Source organism: Cricetulus griseus, chromosome 5 (assembly GCF_003668045.3).
Source record: "Cricetulus griseus strain 17A/GY chromosome 5, alternate assembly CriGri-PICRH-1.0, whole genome shotgun sequence".
In the NCBI taxonomy this organism is placed as follows: domain Eukaryota; kingdom Metazoa; phylum Chordata; class Mammalia; order Rodentia; family Cricetidae; genus Cricetulus; species Cricetulus griseus.
This window is the reverse complement of record NC_048598.1, coordinates 76652285-76666553: the sequence shown is the minus strand read 5'-3', so window position 1 is coordinate 76666553 and position 14269 is coordinate 76652285. Positions and strand designations below refer to the sequence as shown.

Below are 14269 nucleotides of genomic sequence, written 5' to 3'. Positions count from 1 at the left end.
ATTTTAGCCTCATAGTTAAAAGATGAGGAGGAGTATATCTTTTTTTTTAACAGCAGGAAGATTAACTGAATATTTTAAGTGATTGTTAATTTAAGAATTCTTTTTATTATTTTTTAGTAAGCATTTATTCATTTACTTCTTGGCTACAGTTTCCCCTCTATCCTCTGTTTTCAGCCCCCCCCCCAAAAAAAACCCTTCTTCTCCCACCTCGGAATCCACTCTTACTCTGTTTAGAAAAGGACAGGTTTGCCATGAGTATCAACAAAACATGGGCATGTCAAGCACCTCTCTCTGTAGGAAGGCTAGTCATAGTGACCCAGTATGAAGAATTGGGTCCCAAAAGCCACTGAAAGAGTCAGAGACAGCCCCTGCTCCCACTGTTAAGAGTCCCACAAGAGGTCCAAGCTACACAATAATTTAAGAAATTCTTTACATTTCTTTGTTGGTTAGTTTTCCTGGTTTCTTACAACAAAACAACAAAACCAATGTGAGCTAGATCAGGAATTGTTTTAGGAATGTGGTTTATAAACAGAGCCCAATAATTGTACTGAATTATAAAACCCCAGCATCTAAGCTATACTTTCATATTACAGGATTGCTAAGTCAAAGTTTTGTAACTTTCATGTAGAATACATAACAAGTGAGAAAGTAAATTTTAATACTTTTATATATTTATACATTATTATGTAGATTGTCCTGTGAGTTCTTCTGGTGTCTCTGTAAGGCCCTTTTTTTCCTTCTATCAGCCACTGTCCATTTGTCCTGCTCAAGCAGCATTGACAGAGTTAGGGAAGTTATAATATGCTAAAAGGGGAATAAATTGCATAAACGATCTCCATAGAAATTTGCCACTTATGTATTCCACTAAAAACTGACTCAGAAAGCAAATAAACCTTCTAAAATGTGAAAATTCAAATTTGTGTTTCTGAAAATTATAGTGTTTCTCTCTAAACTTGATTTAAATTGCTATTAATGTTAAGTTCATGTTGGCATCCTGTGATTATATACAATTTATTTTATTCTTAGTTCATAGAGGAAGTTCTATTTCCATATGATCTCTCACAGCAATTCCATCCTCTAGATTACAGAAACAGATACATGAAACATTTAAGGATAAAACAAGAAGAGCAGATACATGTATAGTTAACACTCAGATTAGGTGAGCCAGTGTACTAAAGCAAGAGTGTTGCCAATAACTTAAGATGAATTTAAATTTTTGAAAGAAAGATAAAAGGCAAAAAAACAGCTATACAAGCTGTTTTCTTGAGTTTTATTATAATATGTCTTAAAGTGGTGATGTTTTTTCTTGTGACTCAGATTATTTGAAAAATTAAAGCAAATTTCAGTTGTTGTAGAATATTACTGTAAAATGTGTTACATTTGTTTAGGCTGTGGAACATTCTTTAATGATGCAAAGATGTATTGCATTCTTTTTTGTTGCATTTGTTTAACTCTATGAAGCTGTGTGACTTTGCCTGTCTAAAACACCTGAGTGGTCTAGTAAAGAGTTGAATGGCCAATAGTGAGGCAGGAGAAAAGATAGGTGGGAAATCTGGGAAGAAAGCAAAAGGGCAAGGAGAGGAGGATTTCAGGGGTCAGCCACACAGCCACACAGCCACCCATGGAGTAAGAGGGAAAGTAAGATATACAGAAGTAAGAAAAGGAAAAGGCCCAGGGGCAAAAAGGTAGATGGGATAATTTAGGTTAAGAAAAGCTGGTTAGAAACAAGCCAAGCTAAGGCTGGGCATTCATAAGAAAGAATAAGTTTCTGTGAGTGATTTATTTGGGAGCTGGGTGGCAGGCCCCCCAAAGAGCAAAGAGCCTGAAGAGTAAAAAAAAAAAAACAAAACAATCAACTTCAGTCAATCATGTTCTTGGTCTGTATCTAGTCATGCATTTACACTTGCTTATTTCTCTAACAAGCTCATTTTTCCTTAGTTCTTTTAGAGTTATAGATTATATCTTGAGCATATTTTCAGTTATATTACTCAGAGTTTTATGAAGAGAGTTAAAATTCTTTGACATTATTTGCCAGTGACTTCAGTGACCAACTTTCTGATGGACTAGATAATAAAATTATCTATTTCATCATGTACAAGATGACTTGCATGGTTACATATCCCCCCCAATACCTTTGGGACCACTGCCCTACCTTACATCCATGCCAGCTGAGGGATAGCTGCTTGGCCTGATGGAGTGCTGTATTTTTCTCTGTGTGAATGAATTCTCAGAATCTGCATGGCAGATGATGACAATCATCTGTTTAGTTTTCTTTTATATTCTCTTCTGGGTATTTGCCTAGTTCAGATTAAGAAACATGGCAGTGGTGAATGAAAAAGAATGAATTGGAAAAATAAGGTAATAAGGTAAATATTCCAAAATTGTGGAATGTGGTTCCAAGTAGCCCTGCCATGGGCTTGTCCTGCTATTTCTCACCATTCCTCTGCCAGCTTTACTACCTCTTGTGGATTAATCAAAGTGTTTTAGAGTTCTACATTTAAGTGTCTCCTGTTTTAATATGCTGTCTTTAGTAAACTTCTTTAGAAAAGTTTTAATGTGAATTATATTTTGAAACAGAATGGGTGCAGGCTTGCTGGTTCTTCTGTTGGCCCTGGCTATTGTAACAGTTCTCACAAAAAGAAAAATTACTTTGGTAAAGGAGGAGCTGTTGGTACTTCTATTACAGGTCAGTTACAAATTTTCAATAGTATATCATACTAACCATATAATAAAATATCTTATTGTTATACTCTGTTACACCCCTGTGTTCCTATCACTCAATACTGTCACTTGAGAAATAAGTTTTCTGTTTAAGGTGGCACACAGAAATAAATATAAATAGAAAAAAGGTCAGCAAGAGGTAGCCTGGAGCAGCAGTTAAGGAGACTTTAGGCCATCTTTACTGACCAAAAGAGCTCTAAGTGCTTCCTGTGGACTGAGATTCCCTGCTTTGAAGTGGCAGCAGCTGGAATTGTTGACATGAAGGCAACACATGACAGCCTGGGAGATAGGCTTGAGGTGGTTGCTGGCTGCGATGTAGCAAAAAGAACATTAGACTAGGCGTTTTTAACAGTAGTTGGTGCCCAGATACTCTGTTTATGTGTGGTTTTCAATAATTTAATGCCAGTTTCCTTTTTAACATGTTAGTGTAATAAATAGTTAACGGGAATGTGAAAGCTAAAGATTACATGGTGCCTTATTTTATAAAATGATACCTTTTTATAGATAAGAATAGAAAGTACTTTTTCTTTTTCTAATTTTTATTTAAATTAAAAACAATCTTATTTTACATACCAATCCCAATTTCATCTCCCTCCCATCCTTACACTCCTCCCCACCATCTCCCTACCCCACCCCCCATCCACTTCTCAAAGACCTTGATGCCTCCCAAGGGGAATCATCAAAGTCTGTCACATCATTTGGGGCAGGACTCAGGCCCTTTCCCCTGTAACTAGGCTGAGAGAGTATCCCTCCATAGCGAATGAACTCCAAAAAGCCAGTTTGTACACTAGTTCCACTGCCAACAGCCCTGTAGACTGCCCAAACCCCCTAACTGACACTCACGTTCAGAGGTTCTGGTCGGGTCTCATATTGGCTCCCCAGTATGAGCTGTCAGACTAGGGTCCGTGAACTCCTACTTGCTCAGGTTAGCTGTTTCTATGGGTTTCCCCAGCATGGTTTTGACCCTTTTGCTCATCACTCCTCCCTCTCTTCAACTGGATTCCAGGAGTTCAGCTCAGTGCTTAGCTGTGATCTCTGCTTCTGCTACTGGATGAAGGCTCTGTAATAGCATTTAAAGTAGTCATCAATATCATTATAGGGGAAGGGCATTTAAGGTAGCCTCTCCGTTATTGCTTAGATTCTTAGTTGGGGTCATCCTTGTGGATTCCTGGGAATTTCCCTAGTGCCAGATTTCTCATTAAGCCCATAATGGCTCCCTCTATTAAGGTATCTCTTTTCTTGCTCTCCTTCTCAGTCATTTCCCCAACTCGACCTTCCTGATCCCTCATGTTCTCTTCCCCCTTCCCTCTTCTCTCTTACCTCCTTCTTCCCTCCTCTGATGTCCAAATTTACTCAGGAGATCTTGTTTCTTTTCCCTTCTCCAGGGGTCCATGTATGTCTCTCTTAGGGTGCTCCTTGTTTCCTAGCTTCTCTGGGGTTGTGGATTGTAGACTGGTTATTTTTTTCTCTATGTCTAATATCCACTTATGACCCCATGTCTAATATCCACTTATGAGTGCGTACATACCATGCTTTTCTTTCTGTGTTGGGGTTACCCCCCTCAGAATGATTTTCTCTAGTTCCAACCATTTGCCGGGGAATTTCAAGATGTCATTTTTTTTTTTAACTACTGAGTAGTATTCCATTGTGTATATGTACCACATTTTCTTTATCCATTCTTCAGTTGAGGGGCATCTAGGTTGCTTCCAGGTGTTACAATAAATCTTTCTGCCAAAAGCCGCCTGAGCCCTACCACCATGTGGGCGGTCTCTGCCAGCTGCCCAAGTTCTACCCACCCTTTGGATGGACAAAATAATACATAGATTTATATTAAGTACAAATGCTGCTTGGCCAATGACTAGGATTCTAATCTGTTAGCTCAGTCTTAATTATCATAAATCTATATATTTTATAAGACTTATCTTATTGGACATCTTCCATTGGTGTCCCTCCTTGCCAGTGGATCACATTGTGCCGCTAGAGGAAGAGCGGAGGGGAAAAAGGGACACTTCCTGTTTCTCCTTGCTTAAATATGAGTCTCCTTGCTATGTCACTTCCTGCCTGGATCACCACTTCTCTACTACATTTCCCAGAATCCTCTTTGACTCCTAGTCCTGTCTAACTTGCTGTCTCATTAGCCAAACAGAACTTTATTCAACAATCAATAAGATAAACATACACCGAAGTACTTACCCCATCATCTCCTCTTTTCTGTCTAAATAAAAAGGACAACTTGTCTTTTATAATAACTGAAGAAAACTAGAACCATAATTGTCCATCTTTAACTCTATCAAAGACCACAGAAGGATAATATATAAACTCTAGAATTGACAGGACATCTCGCTACCTGGACAGTCACCCAAAGTTCCTCTGTAACGTTGGGGCATCCATCTTTAGCCTATAGGCCACAGTGTGTGTGGCATACTTCTCCATTTCAACAGGAACCCTTTAGTACTATCTTGTTTTGTAAGTTTAGCAGTCACTTTCTTGTGGGCCCTGAATGTCTGGTTTATACAGCAACAAACAGTCCAGGCAAGAGCAGTTTCTTGCCCAAATGGCTAATCTTGTCATGTTGAAAGCAAACTCCATAATGAGTTTCTTCGATGCCCATCCTCCTTTCTGACATAATTGGTGTGCCAGGAGCAGTTGTGTCTCACTGTCAAGAAAAATCCTAAACCATTTAAATGCCATATTTCTGTAGGTCTTTGAAAGGTTTGAAGAATACCTATTTATCTCAAATACATCTCTGTATATCTAGAGGACCTAACTAACCTAATTATAAGTTCTGACTATCACAGGTGATTATATAACTTGTATTTAATTATTTATATCATTTTAAAAGATCTGTATAAACACAATACCTAAACGAGAGGAGACATACATAACACAAAATTGACTTAAACTTGTATCAATAATGAAAATCCATACTAATGAAAAGTATTCATTCCTCTATCCTATTCCCCCTTTTTTCTTTAAAAAGAGATTGACTATGCTCATTATCATTTATAACCAACCCCATTTAAATGAAAACAAACATTTATAAACAATATTTGGCAATATGAGTCTTTTTCTTTCTAAACTGCTTCCTGCTGATTGGGGGCAGTGTTCATACCATTGTGATCATGATAAAACATAGAAATCTGACCAAGTCATTGTTTTTGTAGTCTGTAAGGCTGTATCATCTGAGCCTCAGGGGGGTCTTGCTTGATCAAACCGTATTAGTCTGGAAGGAATCCAGAGCTTTTGATTTTCTGTGGAAACACAAGTAAAAACTTTTTTTTCAAGTAGCCGTCCTTAGACTTAAATTTTGAAGTCAAAGTATTTTTAAAATGTATAAGTTGGATTAATTTAGTAGCATTTATACTCAAATATATTTTAGCAGTAGTAACTCTTTCCTCGGCCATCAAACAATTTAAAGACAACCATATGGCATATAGTATCCAGATTCTCTGTGTATTTTTTATCTTTAGGTGGCTTTTCTACTATTCTACTTTTACTTCCTTTTGTTTCTTTTTTTCTGTGACAGGGTTTCTCTGTGGAAATCTGCCTGTGGTTCTGGCTATTACAAATAATGCTGCTGTGAACATAGTTGAATAGATGTCTTAGAAAGCACTTTTTCAGTAGGACACTAGTCCTCTTTAATTCTTTTTTTGTTGTTGTTGTTGTTTTGAACAATAGGTTTTATTTCTTATTTTAAGATTTAAAATTTTAATTTGTTTCTATTATAATTTTCCTTTATCCTTGAGAATTCATACATATAAACAGTTTCCTCTGTCAGTTACTTTCATGGCCCCATGAATATGTTCCCCATTCAACTTTATGCCCCCTTTTTTGAGTATTTTATACATGCATATAATGTGCTTTGGTCAAAGCCACTCCCCGTTTCCTCCCCTCCAATTTCTACCTTATCCCCTAACACTTTTCCTTGCCAACTTCATGTGTTTGCTTTTTAAAAATCTGCTGCATCTACTTCTGTTACATCTCTGAAGAAAACTTACTATTCATCCTCCAGAAGCCACCAATTGCCAGCAACTTCTCTGATAATCCCATGTGTGCTGGGATTTTGAATGGTATAATCTCCTGCAGGTCTGCACATGCAGTCACAGTTGCTGTGAGTTCATGTATGCGGTGGTGCTGTCATGTCTGACATTCACTGTCTGGCTCTTACAATCTTTCCATCCCCTCTCTACAAGGTTCCCTTATTATCTGCATGTTGACCAATTGTAGGTCTCTGTATTAATCCCCATCTACTATAGAAAGGAGTGTCAGTGATGAGAGTTGAAAGATGATCTGCTGTAGGGGTATAAAGATAAGAACTTAGAGAAGAGTTAGCTACTATGTCTGTTTAGCAGAATAATAGTTCTGAGTTCTAATCTAGGGCCTATGATTTAGCCAGCCACAGGTTTTGTCCAATTAACAGTACAAGCAATGAGGTCCATCCTGTCAAGGAGGTCATGCCCAAGCAGAAAGTGACTGGTTACTCCCATAATATATGGGCAGCTGTTACACCCATGGGCCTGTCCTGCCAGTCCCATTATTATAGCTGGAAGGGTTCACAGCTGGGTAAGAGAGTTGATTATTTTTCTCCCCCAATAACATACATAGCACCTTTCTGCCCTGTAAAAGCTAGGCAGTCAGGATGGTGCTTCTAGGTTAGTATCACTTAATTTATCCATGTCCTGTGACTCATGTATGTGGTGTCTTCAACAGAAATCTTACTGTTAAGCTCTGGAGGTCTAGCTGAAAGCAATGGTGATAGGCTCTATTGAGAAGGGTCTTTGGGATCACCTGACCAACAACTTGAGCACCCTCCTATGGCACCTTATTGGTTTCCTGTCATTTGTTGGTACTCTAAACATATATCCAACAAATCAAATCTGCCCTCCACACATAAGAGAGAACATGCAGTATTTGTCTTTCTGGGTTTCAGGTATCTGACTCAGAATGATTATTTTCAATTCTATTTATCTGTGAATTTCATAATTCCATTTTATCTTACAGTTGAATAATATCCCCTTACGTAAATGTACCACCAAGTTCATCTAGTGATGTCCATATATGTTTGGGTGTGAGACCATTCACTGGAGTGTGGGAAATCAACCTGTGGGAGCACCCTCACAAAAGAATGATTCTCTCCATATAGAATGGGTTCCACTGAGGGGGAACTAGGATTGGAATGTAAAAAATAAATTAATAAAAAATGTGAGTGATCCAAGCCAGATGGTAAGAAGTCAGTAAAGGGAAATAAGCCTGTAGGCTTGGAGCATCTTGCACTAGATGTACATTGCACCTGCACTGAGTAAGACAGCTTTACCATTGTGGGAATTCAGAATCATTTTGTTTTCTTCCTATTCCAAAGATTCAGTCTATAGGTGGCCATAAAGTCCAGAAATGAAGATGCTAATATTTTGTCAATCATCACATGTCAATAAAGCACTTGTTAAAGGAAAAAAAAAAGTGTGAAAAAAAAAAGTGATTCTCCCTCTCTCATAGCTGTCAACTTCCAGTACCTTTTCATTTGGTGGTGATGCCTATAGAGTACCTCCTCCATCTATGCCAGGATTTAGCTTGTTTGCTCTTGTGCAGGTAATTATAACACTGTGAGTTCATGTGTGCAATAGCAATGGCCAGTCCAGCTGAGCAATAGTTCATCATTACACTTTTCTTACCCATCTGTTAATAGTCGTCCAGGTTAATTCTTTTTCTAGCTATTATGAATAGAGTATCAGTGAACATGGGTATTTAAGTGACTGTGGATATGAGATCCTTTGGGTGTATGTCCAGGAGAGATATAGCCAGGTCATATGTCAGTTCTATTTCCGGTTTTTGAGAAACCTCCAGACTGATATTTTAAGTGTCTGTACTAGTTTACACTCCCACCAACATGAATTCCCTTTTCACCACTTCCATACCAGCTCTCCTCTTTGTCCTTTAATGGATAACTAACCATATCTGGAGCTCTACCAAACCCACGTGAGTCTTCTCAGAAAGTTCTCTCAGAACAAAGACAACATAATGTAAGTATTTCCAAAGCAGTGTGAAATAAAAATATACCATGCTTAAAAGATATAGTAAGTTACATTTGTTCTTAGAGAGCAGTAGTGAACTCTTAAGAAGAGAAAAAATCCTTAGTAAACATCCTTCAAGCCTAGGAACATATGTTTCATTGTAAATGGCACACTGACTGGATTTCCTCTAAAGCTGGGTAGTTTTGACAGAATCCGCCTACAGTAATGAGAGCTTTGACAGGAGTGTGTGTTCCTGATTCTCACTCCAGAGGAGGGAAGACTATCATGCTTAAATTCTAATATACTTGGTTAGAAACAACCCTGAGTATTATGTAACTCCATTATAAAGTTCTTACATTATCTTTAGTAATTTGCCTTAATTCCTGTTCTGCCTGACATATTTTGTTGATCCCAGGCATTTTTTTTTTTTTTTGCATTTTGCATTTTGGCATCTCTGAATTTAGAATATGTCTCTTAGCTTTTCCATTGCTGGGAGAGATACAAAACCACGGAAACTCTTACAAAGGAAAACATTTATTTGTGTTGGCACAGTTTCAGAGGTTTAGTCCATTATTGTCATGATAAGCATCGTGGCAGTATGCAGTCAGACATGGTGCTGGAAAAGGAGCTGAGAGTTCTATGTTTTGATCCATAGGCAACAGGAAGTGAACTGACTTACTGGGCATGGTTTGAACATTTGTGAGACCTCAAAGCCTACCTCCACAGTGAGACAGTTCCTCCAACAATACCACACCTACTCCAACAAGATCACATATCCTAATAGTACCACCCTATGAGGCAAGCATTCACACACATAAGCTATGGAGGCCATACCTATTCAAACCACCACAATGTCTTACAATAGAAAGGATCCAAGGATTTCATAATAACTTTATTTATAGCATTTTTGAGTGTGTGTATCTTAATTTGTCCCCTGATAAGACAAAATAAATTTATCTCTAGGATTTGGTTTTGTTGTAGTCATACTTTAGCTCATTTCTTTAAAATGGTAATTAATTCACTAGTTCAGAGATTAGTCATTTTTCAATACAGCTGGATGATATTTTTGGTTGTCATGGATATGGAGTCTGTTAAAAATGTTCAAGTCTAGCATATCAGCACAAAGGGAGGCAATGCATAAATGAATGGGGGAGACTATGTTGCAAAATAAAGCAGTTTTTATGAGAATAGCCTTCAAGCTGACTCCTCCATACAGTAACGTATAATGAACATTTATACTGTCTCAGTTCCCAGGGCCAGGTAAATATCCAGACTGCAAAAATGTGTTGAATAAATAAATACATGGATATTACTGTGCAAAGAAACAGAGATGGGCAAGACACTAAACTACACACTCCTTCCGTTTGCATAATTTAAGAAACCTTCAACATTTGTAACAGATACTTCTAAATAGAAGCACTGATGTGGTATGCTGTATCACTCTTGAGAGTGTACATGCCTAGTGTCATCCTCAGGCAAGTCTGGCTTAGCATGGCAGTACTAAATTATAGTTCTGGAGCACAAGAAGGCAGCCTGCCTGGTCCAGTTCCAGCTTTTCAGCCACATTGCAGTTTTTTAAAGTACTTTCTCAGCATTTTTTTCCTAGTGTGTCACTTTTCCCTGCCTTCCCTCTGGTAACCTGGTTGGTGTGTGTTTTCAGGTGCTGAGTACAGTGCTTTCTATGTATGTTGTGTACAGCACCCACCACAGTCTGTTAGAGAAAGAAGGTCTGCCTCTTATGAATCAGATTGTGAGCTGGACAACGTTGGGTAAGTAGCCAATCAAACCAAATTGGAAAACTTCACCTCCAGTCTCTTATCTTAAAAAAACGATAACTTTACATCTGCATTGTACTGAAAGAAATCATTTTGATGAAGGAAAACTGTAGCCAGCTATGATTTCTATTTCTTTATAGAATTTGACAAAGAAAAGTAGAACTCTTGTGAGCACACATTGGTTAATAAGAATTACTTGATAGAATATTTATGGCTTGATAATTGGACTGTGTACTTAAGAACATCTAATAATACCTACTGAGTGATTCCAGAAGAGATTTTTTTAATATTCCATCATATATATATAATTTTCATGTTATTCCTTACATTTTCAGGTCTTACCAAAATTAGTAAATGATTAAATTTATGTTTTCCTTGCTAAAGCCAACAGTGACTAGCTATTTCCCAACATGATGTATATTTTATGAAGCTACTTGGTGTTTCTAATCATGTTCTTCTACATGGCACACTTATTTAAGATTGTTAGATGTGGGGTGGTGAAATGGCTTTGTGATTACAGGTGCTTACTGCTTTTGCAGAGAACCAAGGATGACCTCTTCAACACCTGCATGGTAGTCCACAACTGCTTCAAAAGTGAATACACAGATAGGGAAAGAATAAAATCTTAAGGATATTATAGGAATGGAGTTATTTGTACTCTCTGCTCACAATTTTTCAAGTTCCTTTGCAGAGGCAGGAGGATCTCCATGAGTTCTAAACCAGCCAGATCTACATACTGTCTCAAACAATGCAAAACAAAACAAACAAAAAATAGTTCCCTTGGCCTGGAGTAGTGGTGCATGCCTTTGATACCAGCATTGGGGAAGCAGAGGCTGGTGTATCTCTTAAGTTAAAGGCCAGCCTGCTCATATAGAGAGTACCAGGCCAGCTAGGGATATGTAGTGAGACCCTGTCTAAAAGAAAGGAAGGAAGAAAAAAAGAGTACCTTTGTTTGTTAATCTAAAGCATTTCCCTAGTCTTATTTTCATATGCTATTGTAAATAAAACACACATGCTTGCTATTTAAGAATTCCTGTTCCCCTCTCCCAATTTGGGTATCTATGTAGTTTATTCATATCTTTATGTTATTTAGAATGGAGACTCTAAATCTCTCTTTAGTACCTTGTTATTCCTTTAAACAAAAATAAAGCTAAGATGAAATATTCAGTATTGGAAAATTGGTTTCAATTTAAGTGGCATTTGTTAGGACTGTAGCTCAGTAGTAGAGCACTTGCTCAGTATGCTTCAGGCCTTAAATTTAATCCTGAGTTTTGGGGAAAAAAAGAATCCACAAACAACCAAGAACACACTTGAATTGACTTAAAATAAGAAACATTGCAAGTTATTTCTTATGTTAGAGTATGTATCAGTAGTAAGATTATTGACCTATTGCTACACCTTAGCTAATGCTTTACAAATAGAAAGGACTTGTAGATCTTTGAATCTTGTAGGGATTTGTAACTTTAATTAAAATTATCCATAAATTTAGCTTATTTTACATGATAATAATTACAAACAAAGATAGCAGCTAATACTAGGCATTTTATAGCTGAAATTTTACTTAAAACTCAAGGCAAGTTTTCTTGAATGTTATCCCTATTTAGCAATGTGTAAACTTCTCCTTAAATGGATTAATAAACTTGAGCCCCACAAAACCATTTAGTGAATGATTCAGCAAAACATCACCTGAGTTTCATATTCTGGAGCACCTGGGATGTTAGGTGGTTGTGTACAGTCCCTCTCTGAAACAGCCATGGTGTTTATGTTTGCTTCGACACCCCTTTTCATCACCTTGCCCACCTTGAGGTAGTTAATTTTCTAGGATGACTTTCACAACCCTGATATGTTGTGAAGTCATTCTTTCCTGATCTTTATATACCAGGTAGCACACTACAACTCTAGATGCCTGCTTCTCTGAAGTTAGACACAATCAATTTCTAGGGAATACATTGTCTTTGAACTAGGACATAAATGTCTAAGAGACAAGTTGTTGAACCTTAAGTAATGTATTTTATTTCATTAGAAAATAGTAAATTATTCATGTGGGAGTCAATATTATTATAGTGATCTGGTTTAAATAAAATTGAGAAAACCTGAGTTATTTAACCCACAATATAATTTTAGTTAAGAATGTAATGTTTCTGTTTTCTTAAAGAAATCCTGTTGTTATATTAAAGGTCACACAAACCCTAAATTGCATTAGTGGTGGTGGGTTGCCTGTGTCTACAGAACTGACACTGGACTATGTTTTCTTACAGCCTCTTCCTTGGTTGTGCCACTCCTGAGTTCCACAATTCTCTTCCAGCGACTGTCCAGCATACTTCTTTCCTTGATGTCAACCTACTTGCTTCTAAGCACAGGGTATGAACTTTTTTCTATTTAATTTTTTTATTTTTGAGAACTTGGTCTGAGTACTGTATTTCATTGTATCTATGCCTTCCTCTCCCCCTCCAGTGTCTTCCATGTCCCTCTCCCTCACAAATTCATGAGTCATATAAGTATTGTTGTATTGTTTTTACACACACACACACACACACACACACACACACACACACATATAAACATATATAGAGATATATGTATAAAGTTTTCTTAAAATAAAATTTCACAATTGCAAACTTTAAATGCTAAATTGACTTCTTTAGTAGCTAAGCTTTGGGGATAAAAATGTTTTCTAAATCTTGAAGGATAAATTATAAAAATTTTATGCTCTTCATGTGAGTAGGTATCTTTGGGTATAATTTTGTTCTATTCTTCTCATCATTTCCATAGTATTATCTGATATCTCTTTTTGTCTTTTTTGTTTGTTTGTTTGTTTTGTTTTTGTTTTTCGAGACAGGATTTCTCTGTATTGCTTTGGAGGCTGTCCTGACACTCACTCTGTAGACGAGGCTGGCCTCGAACTCACAGAGATCTGCCTGCCTCTGCCTCTCTCATGCTGAGATTAAAGGCATGTGCCACCACCGCCTGCTCTGCTATCTCTTTTTAATTTTAGGAATTGCTGAAATTTTATTTAATTATGGTATTAGGAAATCCTGATGGATTATAGCAGAAGTTTATGTCTGAGGAGTTTTTGTTTGTTTGTTTGTTTCTGAGACAGGGTTTCTCTGTAGCTTTGGTGCTTGTCCTGGAACTCTCTCTGTAGACTAGGATGGCCTGGAACTCACAGAGATCTGCCTGCCTCTGCCTCTAGAGTGCTGGGATTAAAAGCATGCGCCACCACCTTCTGGCATCGGAAGAGTTTTTATAAAGGATATTTAGTTTTGTTGCATTCCTTTAATGCATTTTTCCACAGTGTTATGATCTCTATTCCATTAAGTGACTGGACTATATAGCTAGAAGTGAAACAGAAATTTCTCTTTAATATGGAACAGCATCATTGCTTCCTGTTGCACTTAAGAAAACAAAGCTATATTATTTTAAAGTTATTCAAAGGCTAGGATCTAGCAGAAAATACAGCAAATAATTTTTAAAATAAAAGAAATCTATTTCTAAGATTTATATTTTACTTTTTTATTAATTGAATTTTTTTCAGCGTCAAGAATTGAAGCCCTGTGCATAATAGAAAAGACTCTACATTCCCTGTGTGATCATTTGTCTTTATTGTCAACTTGATTCACGCCAGAATCAGCTGGGAGATGGGCCTGTGGGCATGCCTATGGGGAATTATCCTGATCATGTCAACTGTGGATAGTACCATTTTCTAGAAGAGGGCCCTTGGCTGTACAAAATGTAGAAGAAACATGAGTGCTAGCATGCTGTCAT

General features: G+C 37.3%; 1 protein-coding gene across 3 annotated transcripts in view; it reads left to right on the top strand.

The window, feature by feature from the left end:
• The window catches only part of Pign (phosphatidylinositol glycan anchor biosynthesis class N), a 137158-nt gene that overhangs the window by 59017 nt on the left and 63872 nt on the right, over positions 1–14269 (top strand). For all 3 annotated transcript variants that reach the window (XR_003485762.2, XM_027417857.2, XM_027417856.2), the window contains exons 19-21: positions 2578–2686; positions 10390–10498; positions 12763–12865. Coding sequence is in view for 2 of the 3 variants with exons in the window: in XM_027417857.2 (XP_027273658.1) it covers positions 2578–2686; positions 10390–10498; positions 12763–12865 (321 nt within the window). In the remaining variant the exon portion in view is untranslated. The remainder of the gene's footprint in view (positions 1–2577; positions 2687–10389; positions 10499–12762; positions 12866–14269) is intronic.